The sequence below is a fragment of the Lepisma saccharinum genome, chromosome 12, assembly GCF_977018435.1.
Source record: "Lepisma saccharinum chromosome 12, izLepSacc3.1, whole genome shotgun sequence".
Taxonomy (NCBI): domain Eukaryota; kingdom Metazoa; phylum Arthropoda; class Insecta; order Zygentoma; family Lepismatidae; genus Lepisma; species Lepisma saccharinum.
In genome coordinates, this window is record NC_139240.1 from 47,805,183 (window position 1) to 47,829,191 (window position 24,009).

General features: G+C 37.5%; 1 protein-coding gene across 2 annotated transcripts in view; it reads left to right on the top strand.

The window, feature by feature from the left end:
- The window catches only part of Alg3 (Alg3, alpha-1,3- mannosyltransferase), a 46,162-nt gene that overhangs the window by 18,258 nt on the left and 3,895 nt on the right, over nucleotides 1–24,009 (top strand). For both annotated transcript variants that reach the window (XM_083132252.1, XM_083132253.1), the window contains exons 5-7: nucleotides 2,499–2,701; nucleotides 10,727–10,960; nucleotides 18,012–18,183. In XM_083132252.1, the coding sequence (XP_082988378.1) occupies nucleotides 2,499–2,701; nucleotides 10,727–10,960; nucleotides 18,012–18,171 (597 nt within the window). In that variant the 3' untranslated portion in view covers nucleotides 18,172–18,183. The remainder of the gene's footprint in view (nucleotides 1–2,498; nucleotides 2,702–10,726; nucleotides 10,961–18,011; nucleotides 18,184–24,009) is intronic.

Below are 24,009 nucleotides of genomic sequence, written 5' to 3' on the forward strand. Positions count from 1 at the left end.
CTGGCGCTCCATCATGCATCAGCCACATTACCTGTCGTATTGCCAAAGGCACATTCTGAAGCAATAAAGGCAGAGTGTTCTGCAGGAATTCCAGATACGTCTGTCCGTTAAGGCATTGTGGAAGAACAAATGGTCCAAGTAGGTTGTCGCCAATAATCCAATTCAACCATTGCCCGAGGATTAGCTGTAGCCCACAGATGACGATTGTGTAGATTGACGATGCCATCTCTACCAAAGGTCGCTTCATCGGTGAAGAGGACTGACGACAGAAATCCCAAAATGGTGGTGGCCTGTTGCAAAAACCAGCGACAAGACCGTTCCCTTGGAGGAAAGTCCGCTGATGATAATCCCTGCACACGTTGCAGGTGATAGGCATAGTAGCGGTTTTCATGTAGGATACACAACACCGTCGCTTGGCTTACACCATGCTGGCGGGCCACTGGCCTGGAAGTTGTTCTCAATATCGTGTGTCACATGTTCCTCCAGATGTGGTGTACGCACTTGCCGCAGCAACCCTCCATGTTCGCCTGTATGAAAGACCCCAGTGATGGTGGCTCGATAAATCCATGCAGCCTCTCGACCGTTTCCATCTACTTGACCACATACGAAGACCATCTCGGCTTGTTCCTGGTATGAATAACGGACAATGGTGCTTCAACATAGCTCTAATCACACAATCTACAACACAAAGCACACTGTGAGTGTTGTTATGAGAGGATGAAGTTGTTCTTCAGTGCCATCTAACTTGGCAAATATGCGTTTCCGGACATATGTTGATATGAACTTTTTTGTTCCTTTTCCTGTCACCTCCTGAAGTTAGTCCCTATAGTTTCTGTTCACCCTGTATAAACATTTTTTTTTGTTGCAACAATTAACATTTTTTCATGTTATTGTATTTGGGAGAAATCAAGGTCTAATGATGATGGATGAATACTGCAACAATGTCTAGATGTCATCTTATGTTTGGGGAACGAGATAAGGTGCTAGATATTACAGGTTATACATGTAGTTATTAGGTAGACACTTAAAATTCACTGTAAAATCTAAATAGGCAAATATCAAAAGAATTTTCAGTACACTTAGAGTTGACATCTGCTGAACCAGTCATAAATCAAGAAGCACGGCTATGGCAAAATTGGTCATGTACTTTGTTGTACTTCAACTATTATGAAGTTTATTAGAATTACCAACTAGCAGCCGTCTGTGAAAAGGGACAGCGAGTCCCTGAAATTGATAAGTAAATTTTTTTTTTCATTAAAAGTTACTTGGAATGATTACCGTATTGACTCGTGTATAATACGTACACACTTTTTCCCAAAATTTTTGCACCTAAAAACTGTGGTGCATATTATGCACGGAATAATTCGGACAGCCAACATTAAAACTACGCATGTTTTCAGTATGTATAACATGTATGTCAACAGGCGCAAATACAAATTTGCAGGTTGGATTTCTTCAGAAATAATTTTAAAAAAAGTACAATCAAAATGAAATGGCCATTTCCCATGATTAATCACTTTGTAACGGAACATTTTGCGACACTGAGAAAAGCGGTGTTATGCCCTTCTGGCAGAATTTGAGCATGCACCTCCCATCACACGGGATGTGTATCAACTGTATGTGTTAGGCAAGAAATAATAGAAAATAACTTCCTGTGCGCTGCAAATCCATACCATAGTTTTGATCTCGCTTTCTTCTACTACAGAATAAACAAAGTGGTAACAAAAGTGGAAGCTTTGGTAGACCACACAGTGGAGGGAGAGTGTGTAGGTGACATGGTTTGGTGATACATTGTATATACAAGACAATATTCTTCTCTTAGTCCCCTTGGCCGGACCCTGTGGCCGAGTGGTTAGCACATCTGGCTGCAATGCGACGCCAAAGGTCGCCGAGTTCAAATCCTACTCGGGCTTGATTGTTTGTGAATGTCCATTCATCAATTTCATCACTCATCCTCATCTTCACAAATTAGCCAAGAGGCACAAAACGCGAAGTAAAATAAACTAAATCAATCAATTCTCTTGGTCCACATAGCAACAGGCAGAACATTGAATACATATGATGCCATTCACTCTGAATCGGTATAGCAATAGCTTTATGACCTACAACTAAGAGAGGCATTTCTTAAACCTAGATTGCACTGCTCATTATATACAAGATATAATTGTTTGTCACTCTCCCCCATCAAGAAACAGAATGTGCATTAAGCATACGTAAATACGGCATATATATTTGTGTTTAGGGGAAGAATTTGATCTGTGTTTGTGCTATGAATTTAAACATAAATCATTTGTGTTGTTTATTTTTTTTTTTTTGAAGTACATTTTTTACATTATCAATAGTAATTAGATACAGAAAAACATCACTTCAGCGACAGTAATTTTAAAAGGATTCTGCATGTGTGTTCTGTAATTTGGATTCTGGATGGAATTTAGTAAATATGTATGTATTGATAATTATTCAGTGTGTTTGTTATACTGTGATTTCTTTTTTTGCAGGTTGTCTTGGCTGTGCCATTCTTACTGGTGAACCCAGTTGGTTATGTAGTCCGTGCCTTTAACTTGGGAAGAGTCTTCCTTTTCCAGTGGACGGTCAACTGGAGGTTTCTTCCTGAGGAAATATTCGTCAACAGTTACTTCCACATTGCACTTCTTTCTCTCCATGCTCTTATACTTTTGCTGTTTTTCGAATCGTGGTTTATGTGAGTATCTTTATCATCCTTTTCTTATTGTTTGTTCTAGGGCTAAATCGATACTATACCATGCGACAGTAAAAACTTCTTACGCTACATATAGACAAGGACATTTCAGTGCATCACAAAATGAAAAAATGAACAGCATGATAAATAATACATTACCAGTGTTTCCCAGTTTTCGGCTCTGTCTCAGAGTCATCATCAGGCTCTCCCAGTGTCTTGACCAGCACTGGTGAAGACTCCGAGATGGAGCCGAAACCTTGGACAGATTGGTAATGTGTTTTTTATCATGCTGTTCATTTAGTTTGTGTCATGGTAGCCCATATGGAACTCTATCAGTTTGAATTTTTGCACCAATATCACCGGAATTTGTATTGTGCAAGGGCTGCAAAAATGCAACATAACATTTTTTCGCAGTGTTTAATTACCCTAGAAATTACGTAAAATTGAAAGTTTTCCTTCACTTTGTTTGCATCAGTAACAGTTGGGCTGAAAAGTTCGTAGGCTAACATAGTAAAAAATATTTTTTTGACAAAATTCGATTTTATTATTCAACATAGTTGCCTTTGAGGGCGATACAACGATTATAGTGGTCATACAATTTTTCATTGCCATTTTTATAGTACGATTTCTCTTTAGCCTCAAAATAGGCCTCAGTTTCGGCAATTACCTCTTCATCAGTGCTAAATTTCTTTCCAGCTAGCATTCTTTTAAGGTCTGCAAACAGGAAAAAGTCACTGGGGGCTAGATCTGGAGAATATGGTGAATGGGGAAGCAATTCGTAGTCTAATTCATATAATTTTGCCATCGTTTTCATTGATTTGTGACACGGTGCATTGTCTTGATGAAACAGCACTTTTTTCTTCTTCAAATGGGGCCGTTTTTTCGTGATTTCATCCTTTAAACGCTCCAACAACGCTATGTAATAATCTCAGCTATCTCGATCAACTTCACTTTGCGATCATTTAAAATTATTTTATGGACTTTTTTGATGTTTTCGTCGGTAACAGCCTCTTTGGGGCGTCCACTGCATGCATCGTCTTCGATGCTCATCTCGCCTCGTTTAAATTTAGCAAACCACTTCTCAACGGTTGATTTTCCTGGTGCAGAGTCCGAATAATGTTTATCAAGCCAAGCCTTGGCTTGAACAGTATTTTTTTTCGCCAAAAAGCAATGCTTTATTAACACACGAAATTCTTTTTTATCCATTTTTTCACAATAACAAATGCTGCTTCACTCACAATGCTATATCTCACGAACTAATTATCCGGCAGCTGTGAAATTTATACACGTATCTTTTGAAGGTTAGTACTAAGTAAAAATCACATGGATTTAATTCTAGTAACGCCATCTATGAGTCAGCCTACGAACTGCAAAACTGTTATTATATAAAAAAATTGACTTTTGATTTATAGAGCCACGTATTTATGGTGAATAAAATATGAAGATTTTTGGTGCAAAAATTAGGTACATTTTGGGATCAAAAGTGGAATATAAAATGGCACTTCGGTGTTAAAATGGTGAATAAAACCCTAAGTTTTATTTAAAAACTACACTTATTAAAAAAAAACTTCAAATAGAACATTTATGTAGTTATTCGAGTATTAAGTTTATTCCTGTGCAAAGGAGTCTATTTTTGCTTCTCAAATACTTGCAACAAAGTTAATTTCAAATTTTCATGAAGTGTGCTTTCTCTGTTGCCTAGATATTCTCAATACTTTTGTCCCTACATGAGTCTAACTAGACAATGATGAAATCACACGAAGTTTCATGAGAATGCTTTAGAAGGAATTCTAAGCATCAGGACTCGAAAAATCCCGGTCGCCATGGCGCTTAAAAATTTCAGCCTGGCGACTGTGATCTTTTGCTGTTATATGTACAATATTTTGATGATTCTAAGTTCAAATTGCAGTACAGGGTAAGTTAGCATATTATTTTTTTTTATCAACGTTGTGAGCATTCCATAGAGTCCATAACAATTTCTTACCCTTTGTCCCCCAACACCCCATTTCCTGCTTTCTCAAATAATGTAGCGATGTTTTGAATACCGTGATGCTCAGCATCTTATACAGAATGTTTCAAAAGTCGCACAACCCAAACTTTGGAAATGTGGTATATCATGAAAATCGTAAGAGAGATTTACACCGGATTTTCTGCATTATAAAGCCTCATCCATCGAGATATTTTTCAATGCTTAAAATTATCAGTTCACTCCATACAGAAAATTATATAAATTAATAACTGACGGAAAGCACCATTCAAATGTTTCCAGAAATGAACTTCTGAGTAAGAAAAATATGTAAGAAATTATGAAAGGGTCATAATCAGACATTTGATGACTGATGCCATGCCAGTCTGTTATTTACAACCAATATTGGTCATGTGCAACATTTGATGAATTTTTGACTGGCAGTTTTATGGGTTGAGTGAAAAGTGCCATTTTTGGGACATCTTTGTATATGGCAACACTAGCAGGTCGAAATATGGCCAACAGTCGCAAACATGTGTCTATGTATTGGCTATACATTTACGTGAAAAATCGTAAATCAAGATTTTGTGCCGAAATTGGACTCTTTGACAGAATCCTAGGCTGCCCCTGGTTACATTGAATTCTCTTCACTCACTTTCGCCGCTACTGTGCCTGTGTTATTAATTGATTCATCATGACATATTCATTGGAGCAGTGATTCCAATAAAAATGCCCTCCCTGCTTCTGCTGTAGCTATCTCACAAAGCAACTGTTTTACAACCAAACACCAACAAATGATCGCACAAATTGCTTAAGAGTTGGAATTTATTATTGAAAATTAGTTCTCAGATGTCTTCAGCAAATTAACAATGTTTTTTTAAAATGTCTTGTAATCTTCTTCCGTTATTACAATAATTTCTGGCTAATTCTATGGCTTCGTCTTTTTCTACATCCGAAAGTGCATTTCTTCTTTCCATTTCTTCATTGGGCACACTTACTCGGTATTCTCTTTCGTTTTGTTCATATATGTTCCTCCATCGCTGATTTCCTCCTCTTCCGTATCTTCGGAAATTATTTCGGCCTCTCAAGTTTCTCCAATTTCCTCGATATCTATCATTGTTTCTCTCTCTTTCTTCCACCGAGTCTATGTTTCTTTCATATCTTCAATTGTTTCTTCCTACGTCTCTTCTTTCTGCACTTGGTCTCTGGTTTCTAACTTCTATTCTTCTTACATCAAATTCCTGTCTCCGGAACTTTGGTTTTGAGCGCCCTTCTTCTTCTGAATGTTGCCTCTTTCCATAGAATCTTCCTACCTTATCATTCCAGGAATTCTGAGTTTTTGTTAGCACATCTTCGGTTCTTAGATATTCAATCAAATCGTCAACTGCTTTTATCTTAACCGCTGCTATAGCTCTCTGTATTCTTAATGGCAATGTTTAGACAACTTGTTTAACCAGCTCCTCTTCACTGCATCCTTCCTTTAGGTTTTTGAAGCTTCTAAGAGTCTCCCATGTATGTTCTTCCAGGCTGTTGACTTTTGACCAATCTACATATCTTCTTTTTAATGCTTCTAGCTGCCTTTCCTTTATGTCTTCACTGCAGTAGTAATTCAGGAATTTTCGGCTGAACTCCTTAAAATTTCTAAATTTGTGCTCATTTAGTTTATACCATCCTGCTGCCGACTGTTCAAAACATGTCTCTATGACGTTCAAAATCATTCCTTTGGGGATCCTCATAAGTCTGACATTTGTTGTTAGTTCCCTTAAAAACTTTCTGGGACATTTATCAGATATATTCCCATTGAATTTTGGAAGATGCTGCAATTCTTGTGGCCTAGGTATCCTTGTCCTATAGTTCTCGTCTCTCGGGAATTCATTTTCCAATATGTCTAAGAGCCTTTCATTATTACTTCCATCTTCGCTATTCTTCCATTTCCTTTTCTTGTGACCTCCCGCTATTCTATATCTCTTATGCTTCTCTTCTTCCTCCGTCGTCGATTCATCGCTTGAACTCTTCTCTCAGCTCTTTCTTAACCTTCGTTTCTTCACTTTCTTGAAACCTAGGATTTATGTTTCCTTCTTTGATGAATAGCTTTCCTAACTTTCTTTCCACTTCTTCTACTTTCTTTTCTGTCTTCTCTATCTTTGACACTGCCCCATTTAATTTTCTGTCTAATTCCTTTCCTTTCTTATCTGCTGCATTAATTTTATTTTGATTTTCCGCAATGTCCTTCTCCATACTGCTAGTTTTTTCTTGAACTTCTTGCAGTTCCCGCGTGCTTACTTCTCTCAGTTTTAGAACTTCCTTTTCCATTGTATTGCTTGTTTCCCAGCTTCTCTCTTCCATTAGGACCTTTGCTTCCTCTATCTTGCTTTCATTTTCATCTACTCTAGAAGATACTGCTTCTATTTGCGATTTATTTTCAACCATTTTTCTTTCCATACTGTTGGTTCTGTGTATATTCTCCTCTCTAAGTTTTGAAACTTCTTCCTCGATCGTCCTATTTATATACATGCTTTTGTTTTCAATTAGCAGTGTTGTTTCTGCTATCTTCTTTTCCAATGATCTTCTATTTTCTTCACATGTCTCGGTTATTTTCTCGTACATTTTCTTGCTTTCATTTCTTACTGCTTCTAATTTTCTACTATTTTCATCGAGCCTTTCTTTCACTTCCTTGTTATTTTCTTAAAACTTTTCTTTTACTTCTCTGTTATTTTCTTCTAGCTTTTCTTTCACTTCTCTGTTGTTCTCTTCAAACTTCTCTTCAAATTTCTCTTCTAATCTTCTGCTATTTTCTTCCATTCTCTGTGCATTAACTTCCATTTGCATTGACATCTTTTGAAACAATTCTATTAAGTTTATTTCTTCTGTCTTCTTTTGTTTTTCTTTCAACTTTTCTTTCTTGCAGTTCTTACATACGTATCCTTCTTCCCTTTCGCTTATTGATATATATTTTTCCTTTCTTATTCCTTCGCACATCCAGTGTCTCATTTCCTTACATGTGGTACAAACAATAATTTCTTCTTTGTTTCCTTCCTCTCTGCAACAAATGAAAGTTTCCCTTTTTTCTCCGTCTTCCTTCATTGTAGCTTCTCCATTCTCATTACCATCTTTATCCTTTTCCTCCATTTTCAATTATTCTTTCTCTCTTCGCTGTCTGGTTCCTAATTCTCTAGCCCCAAAAGTTGGTCGCCATTTATTTATGCTACCTTCATTTGGTGCAAAGGTACATAAACCTTAATCTTACAGCTCAACTAGCTTATCTACAGGGTAGGGTTCTTTGTAGACAACGAAACCAGACAGGATGCCTTCCAATGGAGACGTTTAAACGAATATATTATTTAAAAACAGGATACATGGAGTAAAAATATTTACATGATAAGCTACATTCTTCTATCATTTTCTCGTTTACAGTCAATTTTCATCTCAATATTCTTCCTTCGTAATGGGCAGATCTGGATCGGGACTTCCTTCTCAGTGGGCGGTCTGGATCGGAACTTCCTTCTCAATGGACGGTCTGGATCTGGACTTCCTTCTCAATGGACGGTCTGGATCTGGACTTCCCTCTTAATGGATGCTCTGGATCTGGACTTCCCTCTGGATTTCAATTCCTTTATCGTTTTCCAACTTTTTCCTCCAAGCTTTGGGAATAATACTAATATCCTCCCTTGGGGCTGCAATTGGAACGTGCCACCACTAACTAGGTACAACAGAGTGTATACTTGGTGCAGCCGATTGACATGTGCATCCAAGTAGGTGCTACGGTTAAACCGCGCAACCAAAAAGTGCTGTGGGGCGTCGATCAGAATGCACTCGCCACTGATGTAAACAAAATTTCCCCTATAGGAATGGTAAATTAATCATACAGATGCAATATCTGTTCAAAGACACAAACTTGTATCAGTGCTTTGACTTCCTTAATTTTCATATTAACTTACATGTGATCACTGATTTGATTTATAAAATATATATATTAATTTACTTCTTTCATATTTATTCTTTGTCTTCTTATAATATATTCTATTGTTTTTCATCTTTCCAATTTGCTTTGTTCTTATTTATAAAATTATTCACATATATTATGCCAATTCTTAACCTTGCACGCCTGGTGCTGCCATCTCTATTCTTCTTTGGCAAACTATTTACATTACTTGGCCCTATTGGGTACGTAACGCAGTCCCCTCCGAGTCAGAGACTTACACCATAATTTTTCTAACTCTGCAATTGCAGTTGAATGAAATGCTCTGTCCTGCTCCTGTAACCACCCCTCCACAGCATCCATGGCATAAGAACCATTGTGAAATTTCTTAGCACACACCTCTTCCCTTAGTTTAGAAAACAGGTAGTAGTCCATCGGGACCATATCCAGAAAATATGGTGGATATTGCAAGCTTTTGAAGCCACAGGATTGGATAGCTGCTGTGGCTACACCTGCTGTGTTTTTGAGCATCTGTCCATGTACAAGGCACCCAAGGACAACTTACTTTTTTCAGTCCCCAAGTAGCCGGTTAAGATGGTATGAATGCTACTGTTTGATATGCCAACAATGTCAGCAAGTGTCCTACTGGTGAATTTCCTATCAGTGTTGATTAGTTGTTGCACATGAACGATAGTTTCCTGCGTAATGGCTGTTGAAGTTTTTCCGGTACATTGTTCATCTTCATATGACTCACGACCGCAGCTGAATTCCCTATGCCTCTTCTTTACCGTGGAATATGAAAGTGCTTTATCCTCCAATGTCTGCTCCATATCATTGTGGACTTCTTGAGGTGATAGACCTTTGAAGCGTAGATACTTGATCACAGCTCGTAACTCTGAAGGCTCCATTTTCCAATATAACCTCACCTGGTTACACCTCTAACACAATAGTTTATTAGATACATGCTTGAAACTTTCAACACATACAACAAAAAGATACATGAGTAATACTACAGAATACCGTATTTACGGGTGTATATTGTGCGTGCATGTATAATGCGCACCCTGTTTTGATAGGGAAAAATGCCAACAATTATATCTCGTATATAATGCGCAATATAATCCAGTTTCAAGAAATGGCTTTTCTTAGTTGTAAGTCGTAAAGCTATTGTTATGCTGATCAAGAGTGAATGACATCATACCTGTTCAATGAATCACTTGTTCCTATGTGGACCAAGAGGAGATGAATATCACTTGTGTATGCCATGAGTTACCAACCCACACCACCTCCCCCTCTCCCTCCACTGTGTTAACATCCCAAAGCTTTCACCCTTTAACCGCGTTATTTATTCTGTAATATTAGACAGCAAGATCAAAATTATGTTATGGATTTGCAGTGCTCAGGAAGTTATTTTCTATTATTTCTTGCCCAACAAATACGGCTGATACGCATCCCATGTGACGGGAGGTGCATGCTCAAATTCCACCAGAACAGCGCTGCATTTCTTGGTGTCTTAGAACATTACATTACAAAGTGAAAGTTCGTTCAAAATTGCCTTCGCCTTCAGACTTTTATATCAGGTTTTACTCATTCCTTTTTACTTTTTCTAAAAAAAAACTTTTCTTCCATCCAAACTACGATAAATATCAGAATGTTCCTTCATTTTGTGATGAAGTTATTTCAACCGCATTTCACATTAGTGTCATTATCTTGAATGGAATACTGTTGCCATATTCAGAAACTACAGGATTTAAGCTTTACAACGATAACATGATAGGCTTCCGTAATCATGAAAAATCCATGCAAGTGGAATGACCTTGTACGGTTTCATGTTGGCTGTCCGAATTATTGCATGCATAATATGCACCACAGTTTTTGGGAGCCAAAATTTTGGAAGAAAGTGTGCATTATACATGAGTAAATACGGTATGCTCCATCAGACAAAATCAGAAGTGTGTCAGGGCATGAACATATTGTATGCCCCTCGTATATGTTGTACTGGTAAAATTACTGATAATTTTATTGTTATAGCTGGCATTCCTGAATGAGATATGTTGTAATTTTTGGTGCAATACATAGACATACACATTTTCACAACTATACATGTATGTGACATCACTAACGCTTGCGTCTTTACTTTCAGTTACCTTCGAAGTTATGCCAGTTTCACTTCAGCCAAGTCTCAAATGAAGAAAAAACTTAAGAAAGAGGATGCAGTAGATATGGGAACAAGTTCACAACTCTTGCTTCTGCCATTATTTGTTTCCAATTTTATTGGTATAGCATGCAGTAGATCTCTACATTATCAATTTTATGTGTGGTATTTCCACACACTGCCATACTTACTGTGGTCAGTGCCCTTTTCTGTACCATTGAGGTAAGTTGCTGTAGATGTGAGTATGTGAGTGTGCTTTTGATTTTTTTTGCTCGGAATTGCCAATACTTTTTAACTATTATTCAGTTGATCCAGTGTTCAACTAATAGGTTTTGCCTTACAAAAATACTGTATCCAATCTTACCATAAATACTGCACACCTAGTATCCAAAGTCAAAAGCTTCCCCTGGCGAGATTGAACATATGAGTCATTGCTAGTTGAGCTACAGAAGTGATAGAACGTATGTGTGGAGCTTTCATGATGGAATGGTGTAATTATGAAAGCTGTAAATGTAGAGATGTCATTAGGTGAAATTTTCAAGACCGTCGGAAGGTGGTGTCATTTCTCTGACACTGAAATAGCAAATGACGGACTCAGGCAGAGACAGCCATGTATAGTCGACACGCTAGCTACATTAATGACCGGCTGGCTTTGAACTCCACGGAACGTGCCCACCTGCTGCAACAATACATTCACCGCACGGTGTTGCCACACACCTACTCTACGCCACCTTGTCCCTCTGCATTCCCATTGTCTCCACATTGAAGTTGCAAAGTACAGCAACAGCGTATCAGTCATGTGACTGAGACTCCACGTGCAGTACACGAGCAGATGCAGGTCACTTTTTTCACAGCTGAGTTAAAGCATCAGAGGGCAATAAATGGAACATTCGACGTGAAATGTGCAGAGAAGAATTTTGTTTACCGTAGAGGAGGTTTTCGACTCTCAAAATGACAGGGTGAATGCTACAAATTCCGAAGAAGCTAGTTTGAAGGCTCCAAGGGTTCATAGAATCCACCGTGTTGCTTCAGTCATGATGTTGGGTTCCCACTGTAAACTGTAGGTCAAATCCTTATTAGTATATCTGAGCAAAAAGTGTACTTAAACTCCGAGGAAATACTTTTTCATAAATAACTTGGAATTATTATTACTATTTTATGGAAGGAAGTACATAAATAGCCTTACTTTCAGTGGATGAAGATAATTCATTGATTGATGTGGTTTATTATACTTCACTTTGTATGCCACTTTTGGCGAACGGTATCTATATCGGTATCGGCCGATATAGGCACATCAGTTTATCGGTAAAATTACAGATTATTTTACTGATCCATCACTCACAAATACGAGGTTCACTCTGAAAGTTTTGAGAATGGAAGTCTTAAAATGAAAAAATATATTCTTTCCATTACATCTTCTCAAAGTACTCTCCACCATACACTATACAACATGTCATCCGTTCAAACCACTTTTTGAATGCTGAACGCCATGCATCATGCTACAAAGACACTGTTCATATGCAGCTTCAGGTGAGTCAAATCGACGACCACGAATGTTTTCTTTCACTTAAGGAAAAAGAAAAAAATCACATGGGGCCAGATCTGTTGATTTATTGATTTAGTTTATTTTACTTCCCGTTTTGTGCCTCTTGGCAAATTTGCGAAGGGGATGAGTGATGAAATGATGAAATTGATGAATGGACATTCACAAACAACCAAGCTCTAGCGAGATTCGAACCCAGGACCCTTGCCGTCGCAGCGCGATGTGCTTCTTGCTAACAACTTGGCCACAGGGTGCAGCAGAAAATCTGTTGTCTCCCTTGCGGTGTGAGCAGAGGCATTGTCATGATGCAGCATGATTCCGTGCAGGCCTGTCTTTGGATGGTTCCTCCTCAATGCATCGGACACTTTGGGCAGACATTTTGTCGTGTACCATCTGGCAGTGACTGTTTTTTGTTCTTCAAGTGGAACTGTCACAATGTGCCCACTAGCAGAGAAAAAAGAACAGATCATCTTTTTGCCAACACTTCTTGATCTCTTCACTTTTGTTGGAGGATCCTACCCAGGGAAGACCCAGACTGATGACTGCCACTTCGTTTCAGGATCATATTGGTATATCCAGCTTTTGTCACCTGTTATGATGTTAAAAATGTTTTTTGATCTTCCTCCACTGAATTTGTCCAACATTTCCTGGTACCAATCCACTCATGTCCTTTTATGCTCATTTGTTAGGTTGTGGAGGATCCAGCAACTGCAAATCTTCCTAACATGAAGTTTTTCATCCAGGATCTGTCTAACTGCTGCCGATCCAATATTTAGGCTTGTCTGAATCTGCATATACCGTATTTACGCGTGTATAATGCGCAAAACTGTGGTGCGTATTATGCACGGAATAATTCGTTACAGCCAAAATGAAATCATGCATTTTTTTTTTTCACTATGTCACTGCGTATAACATGTATATATCTACAGATTGTCTTTCTTTAGCAATAATAATTTAAAAAAATAACTTTTAAAAGCGAAATGGCCGTTTTCCATGAGTTTTCACTTAGTATTGAAAAGTTTTGTTACATCGAGAAAAGCAGCACCATTCTGGTGGCATTCAAGCACGTGCCTCCCGTCACACGAGAGGCGTATCAAGTGGTATTTTTCGCGGGAAAAATAACTTTCACAAAAATTGCTTTCGCCTTAGAAACTGTCCTGAACAGAGATCGGGCGAAAAATACACGTTTTTTGCACTCATTTTATTCACACTCATTCCCTTCACAAGCACACTACTGCTCGCAAGTGGATCTGATCTAAAAATAAACACCAGACCAAGCTTCAGTGATATCTGATAGCACTTGACCTCTGCCCTCCCCTCTCCCAAGCGCACCAATGTTACCCTGGAGCCGACGGTTGCTACCCAACATACCAGGCTTGTTTTGCCATTGTGATTTCGTTTGCTCTTGGATACGCGAGAAGAGATCAAATTTGCTTGGATGTTATTTTAAATCGACTTTGTAGCGGACTACTTCCGGTAACCGCTTTTATTTAAAATGTGTTTGTTGTTCCCTGTAACACTTTGTAAAGAAGCGAAACTGTTAGAGATAATCAAAGTCACATAGGCCAACTAAAGATCGTCAACCCTCTTAATGCATTTTCATCCAGGTTTCCGCAAAAGTTCACTTCAATCTTACGTGCATCATAACTCTCGTTGACCACTTCATACATTTTCATAACTGTGCCGATGTCCTAATATTTGCCAAAAGTGTTCTGTTGACCGAGTGACTTCTCCCTCTTTTCTTCTCAGCAAACGTTTAAAGGGGGAGGATGCCGATTGTTTTCTTGCTCGTGTGTGCACACAGGCTGATTACAGGCGAGGGTGGAAGTGGACCGCTTTTCCTTTCCTTTGACTTCTAAAATGGGCAACCAATTCTTGATGCATTCTTGAAAAAAAAAAAAAAAAAAAAAAAAAAACCAACTTCCCAGCTTATTCTCCACCACTGGTCTGCACGGCAATGTAATAATTGCAGAATTCAGGTCCTTTTTTTTTTTTTTTTTTTATAATGCTATTGAAATATTGCCCGTATTATTGTCTGTTGCAAGGTAAAACATAAGGAAAGGGTCATTTCTTTCTTCTTCACATAGCTGATAAAAGTTCCGCCGTCGACAGTTGCCTTATCTTTGAAATAAGGAGGATTTTCCCTTCGACCACCTGTTGCTCGAACTTCCAGCCCGTCACATTGTTTTTAGGCTGCAACTGGCGCCACTGTTTTGTCTAGCGTCTGCGAAGTTGCGCTTGCCGATAACAGCAATGACTCATCCAGCGCGGAGGCAAAAGTCATTGTTTTGAATCTCGCAAAGCTGTTTTGATTTGACGATAAAGAAATTCGATCTTCAGAAAGAAAAACAAGAGTTAAAACAACTTCATGTTCTGCACCTTCTGATAAACAAAAGTGTAAATTTTATTTTGCATCTGACACAAGGATAAACTTCCTGAACACTCAGAGCAAGGAAATGCACACAATATAATCGCCGCTTATCTTCAGAACCATTCATGGGGAGGGGGGTTCTCAATGTGTAAGCTGAGAAAGATTTTAAAAAAAGTGCTCAATGTATAAGCTGACGCCGATTAACCTCGATTAACGTGCGAGTAAATAACGATCTCCCATTTTGATATCTGAAAATGCGCAGGTTTCATAAAGCTTGTTTTGAGTTCATTTTATGCTTTTGGGCTAATCGGGACTAAATATAGTTTTACTTTAGTGAAATCCAATTCCAAACCAAAATGATTATCGAGTGCGACACTGTTCAATGTGTCTTAGAATACGCATTGGGTGCAAACAGATCTCAAGTTGCATGTTTCCAGGCTGGCTTACAGTATGGACTGCTCCCTGGAATAGGGGAGGGGGTGAATTAGAAGTTGGCTGAAGAAAGGAAAATGTGACTTTTTTACGATGTATTTTACACAGCCGAACCAGAACAACATTTACAGCTCCACTTTTTTAGTGCCTAGAAAGGTAAGATCTTCCGAGAGATCTTATCTTACCAGTTTATCTTGTAACAGACAATGCTCCAGTAGACCCGTATTAAATACAACATTCATTTTGCCCGATTATCTCCCGATAATCATTATTGGTGCAAATTCCAATAACGACCCCTTCTAAATAACTGCCTTTTTCTGGGGAACTGTGAAAGGTCGCTGTATCGAGAGTTGACTGTAACAAATATGAAGGTAAAATAATTACGTCAACACTTACCAAATATATATAACTACTGTATATTTACTGCACTATTGCAGCTTAACGTTTACACTTAATTTCGTCATTCACTCCCGGTTACTAATACAAGCTGTCTGAAATGTCCTCACTTCCATCCATCTTGTTCGATATTCCCGTTACCTTAAAACTTTTGATCACCATTTCCAGGGTGATGGAGTTACATGCCTCACAAACCCATTCACAAACAATCGGCAGCGACGCACATTTCACCCTCCCGCTTGGTGAGAGTTCATGCTGCCTTGATGCCGTCCATCTATTGTAAGCATCACGCACTGCGACTTTGAACAGGTGGTTGATAACTTTGCTCCCTCCTCTCCTATGAAAAGCCTAACATCTGGAAGTTCAAGGTCGCGTGGTGAATGCAGCAGCTACAAAAGCAAGGAAAAGCTCGTTTTTATGATCTACTGATTAATTTTAAATGAAATACGTAAATGTTAATTCGACACCAAGAAAGTCATTTCTGGGACCTGAATTGTACTACGCATTATATACGAGATATATTTTTTTGTTGCGTTTCCCCATCCAAAACGAGGGTGCGTATTATACACGCATAAATACGGTATGTACATGGTATGTACATCGTTGATCTTCTCTCAACATTTGTTCAACTGTCGCCACATTTTCATCTGTTGTGGCTGTTGCAGGCTGCCCTGAACGATCTTCATCTTCAAGGGAGTCCCTGCCTCTCTTAAATTCTGCAAACAATCGATAGATGAGTTTGCTATTGAAATGCCAATCTAAATATAGAAATACCAGCAGCATGTTGCGTTAGCTTATTGATTCACAAAACTTTCAGAGTGACCCTCGTAGTAGCTCTCACTAGTGAACCAACTTCCTAAAAACAAGTATTCTCATTTTCAGGGTGGCTATTCACCGGGAATTGTGCGTGCATTTTTGGCTCTGGGAATTGTGTGTGAATTCTGCATGAAATTTTCTCTGTAGACGTGAAAAATTACAACTTTTATTAATCAACAGCTTAGCTTTTACTTTTTATTGAGGAAGGAAAATAAAGCTGCGTGGAAAGTAAAATATAATTCTCTCAATCCATTTAACTTGTTAGTGTCCTTTGCAGAACAATCTATCTGACAGATGGAAAATTATTGCAAAATACCGTGAAGTTGATTAGCTAAATTTCATTTTGAAATTATTATATAATTTACAATTGTGTGCATGTGACTTCTGTTTGTAGATTGATATATTTCGAACCTGAGTATGTGAAGTTGCAAACGTAAACTCCGCACCTCAAATTAAATATTTTAGATAAAAATGACATTGAATTGGAATCACACAGACCCTTTATATTCATACTGTAATGTGTTTGTGTATGCGTGTGGGTGGTGAGAGGTTAAAATAGAGAAAACATCTGCTTGTAGCCTTGAATATGTGGAAAGTTCGCCTTGAAAACTGGGAATAATACTTGAATTTTAGCGGCCAACATGATTTTGCTTCTTTACTTTCCCCCTTACATGTTGACAACCCTTGACCATATTTTGTCCTTTCTCATGTATTAAGAATATTTATATACGTTGTTATATAATCTTCATTTGTATTAGTCTTAACTGTATGACACCAAGCACAATTGTGTCTATTAATTTGTGTATCCTTTGTGTACTTGTTTTCAATCTTTTCCCTTTTTTTTGAGTGTGTAAACGAGGCTTTACTCTCACTTTTGTATTTGTTCTGTTTGTGTCTTCTTTATGTTTTTCTCTTTTTTTTTTGTTTGTTATTTGTACAAACATTTAGTGTGTAGTACATATTTAGTATGTACAGTCAACGGCAAAGATAATGGTAGGCAAATTGTCCACCACTATTTTCATAACTTTTTTTATTCTACATCCTGTGTTGTTTTAAGGGAATTAAACTATGTTGGTTCGAAAGCAGGCATTGTTCTCTGCTTATTGACGTCATTATTTCAATTCATTGTTATCACATTGTGTAATTCAGACCGAATTAAAATGGTGGTGGACAATACGCCTATTGTTTCTTTCCCCGTTGGGTGTACTATATATATCCACTGGTGTTAGGTCTCAGAACAGCCGCAGGCTGAACCTCGCCCCTTCAATAAAGGGAATTTGAAAACTGAAAATTAAAATTGAAATCTATAAATGTCATAATTTAATGCAAGATTCCTCGATTTTGTTATAATTTTTATGGATAATCTCCGTGCCGTACATTTTAAAGAAATTAAATGTTTATACGAGTAACTTCTTTTGCATTGCAGTCACCTGGAAACACACATTTATTAAGGAGGTCAAAAACCTTTCAGCTTCTTCAAGGACCATTTGAAATGGTTGCATCAGTTGAATATTGGTTATCGGTATCAACAAATTTTTGTATCTGTACTTTATTGGTTTCGGTCAAAATTTCATATCGGGGTTTGCAAAGTATCAAATGTAGAATTCAATGTGTAGACAAGCCTTAGAAATCACAGTCTTTGTTCTTTTGCTTGTGATGTATTAACTCAAAGACCTAAAACTACATTTTCAATAAGCTGTTCGTTATCTTTTCAGATTAGCAATCCTTGGTATTATTGAAATGTGTTGGAACACATATCCTTCTACAAGCATCAGCAGTGCCTTATTACATATGTGTCATATAATTATTATTTGTGGATTGTACAGATCAAGAATTACAGAGAAGAAAGTGGAAGATCATGCTAAAGCATCATAATGATGGCTTACCGTAAGTAAATGTGGGCTTGTTATATGTTTTAGGGATGGGACAAATTTATCAGTACTCAATTAGTATCGGCCGATACAGGCATATTGGTGCATCAGTTTATCGGTAAAATTACCAATAATTGTACTCATGGAATATTGGCTATCGGTATTGGTAAATTTTATATCGGTACTTTATCGGTATTGGTAAATTTCATATCAGTACTTTATCAGTATCGGCTAAAATTTCATATCGGTCCAACCTTATATTTTAACCTCTTAACTGGGTAATTTCCTTGTCGAAAGCCCAATCTGCCCTGGGAATTTTTGTTGATAAATTGATGAATTTCGTAAACCAATATTTTAGTTAATATTTCTGTGCTCCATGGCATACCATTTAGGTATTGTTTATTCTTTTATTGGTCCTTGTACTTTTTACAATATGCGAGATTTACAACTACAATGATTACAATTACAATGTTTACAATTGCAATGGTTACAAAAGGAATGTTTATATTTAGTTCGGTTTAAAATCATCTATGTTTTTACAATGTCGAGATTTCAAATGAAATGTTCACAAATATATTTTTTTTGCAATTATAAAGTTACAATGTTTACAACTACAATGTTTACAATTACAATGCTTTCAAATACAATAGTTACACCTAAAATAGTTCATAGTTTTAAACTTTTGTCAGTGTGATATGCACGAAAACATGGCACAACGCACAGAGCTTTTTCACAGTCAGGGCACCAATACGATGTTTCCTTTCTTTTTCCATTGCTCCAACATACAACACATCTTCTTGTAGGGTACTTTTTAGAAGTTGCAGGCAGCGTGTCTGGAAAACATCGTCGCATGAGTCGACTTGGTGCTGGACTTCTAGACGGACGGCCCCTGCTGGCAGACTTCTGTACCCCACCAGATGAGGATAAGTTTTCAGCTAATACCATGAGAAAATCAAGTCTACACAATTGTCCACCATTTTTCTTGTATAATATAAAGGCATTCAGGCACACAAGATCAAGTAAATAGCGGAACATCTTCTGATAATATTTCTTCAAACGCTCTCTAGTCATTGTGTAGATGCCAATTTGACCATCATTTTTATCTACACCTCCCATGTTTTTGTTATAATCAAGTACAACAGATGGTTTCTGTACAATTCCTTTTCTTGATGTTACATTTTCCATGCTGTCATCATGAAATGTGCTGACCAATGTAACATCCCGCTTGTCTTTCCATTTCATGATCATCTGTTTACCTCGAAATGCTGCCTCTGTTTCTCCTTTTTTCAATCTGGCACTCCTCACTGACAGAGGGAACTCCTTTCTATTGGTTGTCATTGTCCCAACAACATCAGTGTTTCGAGCACATAATGTGTCAATTAGTTTGGGACTGGTGTACCAGTTGTCCAGGTACAGGCAATATCCCTTGTCAAGCAAGTTATTGGCAAGTTCCAACACAATTCGTGAAGAAGTTTGTTCACCAGGATGTCTTTGTCCATAATCAGTGTCCTTTCCAGTGTACACTACGAAATTCCACACATATCCTGAGTTGCTTTCACAGAGCTTGTACACTTTCATTCCAAAGCGACTTCTTTTTGAAGGGATGTATTGCTTCCATCCCAGTCGCCCTTTCCAGAGAAGAAGCGATTCATCGACACATATGTTTTGTTCAGGAGTGTATACAGATGAAAATTTTGTCTTTACATGGTCAAGAATAGGATGAATCTTGTACAGCTTTTTGTTGTCATAAGGGGATCAAATTTAGAATTATCAGCAAAATGGAGGAACTTCAGAAGCAAATGAAATCTCTTTTCACTTATAATTTCTAGAAAATATGGTGTAATAATAGAAACATGTTTAGAAAAATACATGCCATTCTCTGGTTTGTGAACAATTCCTTGCAATAGCAACAAACCAATCAGAGTTCTTATTTCGTCTTTATTTGTATCAACCCAGTCTCTTGCTCGAGACCGAGTCTTCAAGTTGGGATGCGCCAACAAAAACTGACTCGTATACGTATTTGTTTGCTCGGCAATCAACTGACACATATCACTGCCTATAAATGTGTCAAAGTACTCTACAACGTCTTTTTCATCATCAAATTGAGCATGCAAACCACTTACTGCAACAAATGGAAACTTTGGTCTAACTCCTCCGTTACTTACGAAACTCTTTGATGCAGGTTCCAATTCTTCCTCTTCTTCATTGTCTGTCCCACTTTCAGGATGCGCCTCACTGCTGGAATAATCGTTATCTGAACTGCACCAGCCATCATTACTAGATTCACCCGAAAACTCTTCCGATTCGTCATCACAATCCAATATATCTCGGATTTCCTCAGCAGGAAAAACACACCGTCGCTTCCGATTTGCCTGAGCCATTATTGCATACGCGATAGAACTGAACGTCGGGCTGTGTTCGTTGCTTCCCGCTAACTCTAACGGTTACAACAGTCTGGAAAACTAAATAAGCTGACCAAGGCAGTAATTTATTTTATTGAAAATATAAACTAAAACGTAACGTTTCAACCTTCTAGCAAGGTCTTCATCAGACTCTGTATCAAGTACAAAAGTAACAAGATACACAAAAAGGGCATTATATATACACAAACATTACTTTCTCCAGACTATTAGAAAGTTGTTAGGAACTTTCTAGCAGGTGGCTTTCACTTTCCAACTGTACTCTCACCTAAAAGGCAAAACATAATTACTTTCATATAGAATGTGAAGAGATATTCATATAGAATATCTCACGTTCTTTTTCCTTCATTTTTCTCCCTTCTCCTCTCCTCTTTCTCTCTTGTCCTTTCCACTCTTTCTAACACCTTCTTCCATTCTTTGTTTAACTTCAGTCCCCCATTCCAGTTCATTATGTCTTCTTCACCTTTCTTCTATTTCCTTGGCTTCCTTCCATTTTCTCACTAGCATTCTCTTCTCCCTTCCTATCTGCTTAGCCTCATCCCACTCTATGTCATATCCTGTTTCTCTCGTGTGTTTAAATATTGCATTTCTCTCTCTCTTAAGTCGTACATCATCCCTATGTTGTTTCAACCTGTCTTTCAGCCTTTTTTTTCATTTCTCCTATGTACACACACTGACATTCTGTACATTTCACTTCGTAGATAATCCCTTCCTCTTCCTCTTCTCTGTTCTCCTTTTTCTTGCTTGCATTCTTCGCTATTCCTAAGATGCTTCTTCCTCCCTTCCTGTAAGTTTTAATTCCCGTTTTCGTAAGCACTTTGCATATCTTTTCTGTGGTCTTCCCCATACTCCTTATTCCAAACCTTCTCTCCTCTTTTTCTTTCTCTTCCAATTCTCCCCTGCCCGTTTTCTTACTTCTTCTGTTTATGTCCAGTCTATCCTGCTTCTCATAGCCATTCTTTTCCAGCTGTTTCCATAGGCTATTTATTTTTCCTTCTTTTTCACATTCTTTCATGCATATTTTCTTGATTCTGTCCTCCATATTCTTTATAAAATTTCTTTTTGTCACCTCACTTACATCACTTCTTTTGTGGCAGAATACCCCTGCTGCACACTTCTTCTGATGCCAAGTGGTTTCAATTTCTTGTCCTCTCTTCCTTTGCATCAATATATCTAGGTAGCTTAATTTGTCTTCTTCTTCTATTTCAAGTTCCAATAATATCCCTCTTTCTTCATCTTGTATTTCTTTGGCAAAAATGTCGAGCTGCCTCTTCGTTCCCTTCCATATGCCAAAACAATCGTCCACATATCTGCAAAACAGAATTATTTTGTCACCTCCTTTTTCTATCACTTTCTTTTCCCATTCATTCATAACCAATTCAGCCAATGCTGGGCTTAGGCTAGAACCTATATTTAGTCCTTCACTCATTAACATTATTTTATCTCCCATTATACTGTAACAGTTATTCCAAATGGTTTCCAGCACCTTCACTACCCTTTCACTATCCCATTCTCCTATAATTTCTTGTCCCATTCTCTTTTTAATAATGTCCAAAACGTGTCCCCTCTTGATGCTCGGGAACATACTTTTCACGTCTAAGCTAAACATTGTCGTCTTCATCTCATTTAACTTAAGTCCTTTTATGAGGTCTACTACTTGTTCACTGTTCTTAACTGCTCTGCTTTCTTGAGATATTCTATATGAATATCTCTTCACATTCTATATGAAAGTAATTATGTTTTGCCTTTCTAATAGTCTGGAGAAGGTAATGTTTGTGTATATATAATGCCCTTTTTGTGTATCTTGTTACTTTTGTACTTGATACAGAGTCTGATGAAGACCTTGCTAGAAGGTTGAAACGTTACGTTTTAGTTTATATTTTCAATAAAATAAATTACTGCCTTGGTCAGCTTATTTAGTTTTTCATAATCATGGAAACAAGGCTTAATGGTGTTATAACAGTCTGGAAGTCAGAGCCATCTGGTGAAACAAAGAAGAAAGTAATTTTACGAAGTATCTCATCATACACAACAGATATCAGCAGTAAGAACATGAGAACGTAGTATCCCGTCATGCCCATTATAAATCAGTAGATCCAGAACGGAGTATTACGTCATACCCAGTTAAGAGGTTAATTGCGACTTTCCTTATTTGAACAAAAAATCCATTTTTATTATTTAATCCCACAGATATTAGGCATAGAGTGATAAAGAATCTGAAAATTCAGGAAAAGTTTCGGATATAATGCTATAATGTCATTTCTGACTTCAAAGTTTTATCATTGTCCAAATTTCAATTTAGTCCTAAGAGAATTACAGTAGTCTCTCAATAGTACGATGTTCCATATAATCAGAGAAACAAAAAAAATCAAGTTTTTGTCTGGAAAGTGCTCAGACATTTGGGTTTGTGAATGGAAACAATGGTTCCTGAAATAAAAGACACCTTGCTACTTCTTTAACCTTTAGAGCACAAGATCCTTTCCCACATGTTATCCTCTCTGGACGGGACTTCTCAAGCATGTGCTTTTCAAATTTGCCACCACTCTCTCCCCAAAAAAAGTAGTAGCTCGAGAACTGATTTTTAAAAAGAGATTATATCGGTTTTGTTTTCTTTCGGAATGACAGGGCTCTTTGCGGAGGTGAAAGTTATATTTTGTACCTCCCAATAATGAAAGTTAAAGGAAGAAGAAGAAGAAATGACACACGCCTGTGACCACCAGTGGAAAATGTAAAGAATATATAAGCAAAGCAGCGTTGCCAACTCATGGAAAAATATCTAGAAAATTGATTATAGTGTCAGCTTCATTGATGCTGGATGGACGAAATTTTCAGAAAAGCATGATAAAAATGTACTTTTTGAGGACTGTTCCCCAGTTTTGGAGAAAATGAACAACTGAAAACATGGAACACTTCATAAAACCATAGTTTTCTGGAAATTTTGAAAATTGGACGTTTCCTGCTGGTCCTCTAATCGTCGTACGTTGTAATCAAGTTCTTTTGTTTCCATTATTACACATAAAAGTAAAATATATTATCAAAAATTGATGGTTGAAGAGTGATAGCCCATTTATAAATTCTGTCTCACAATGGTGTGCAGGGAAAAATTAAGATTTTTAAATTCAGTTTGTTAATAGTAGTAACAATGTATATGTTGTTTCGTGATTCACAAAAAAGGCAGAACTGAAATATCATGTGTAGTTTTGAAGAAACGGCATGTGGTATGACAGGCATGTTACCAATCATGAGCAGAATTCATAGTCTTAATATAATCCCCTCCAATAATAAATGATCTCTTAATTAAATCTGGTAAGAGAGGTATACCAGTCATGGAAGATTAAAGTGTATGTTCAGTGTTGTTAAAGTACGTATTTTTACCTAACATCATTGTTACTACTGTACTGAGCAATGTATGTACAATGTTC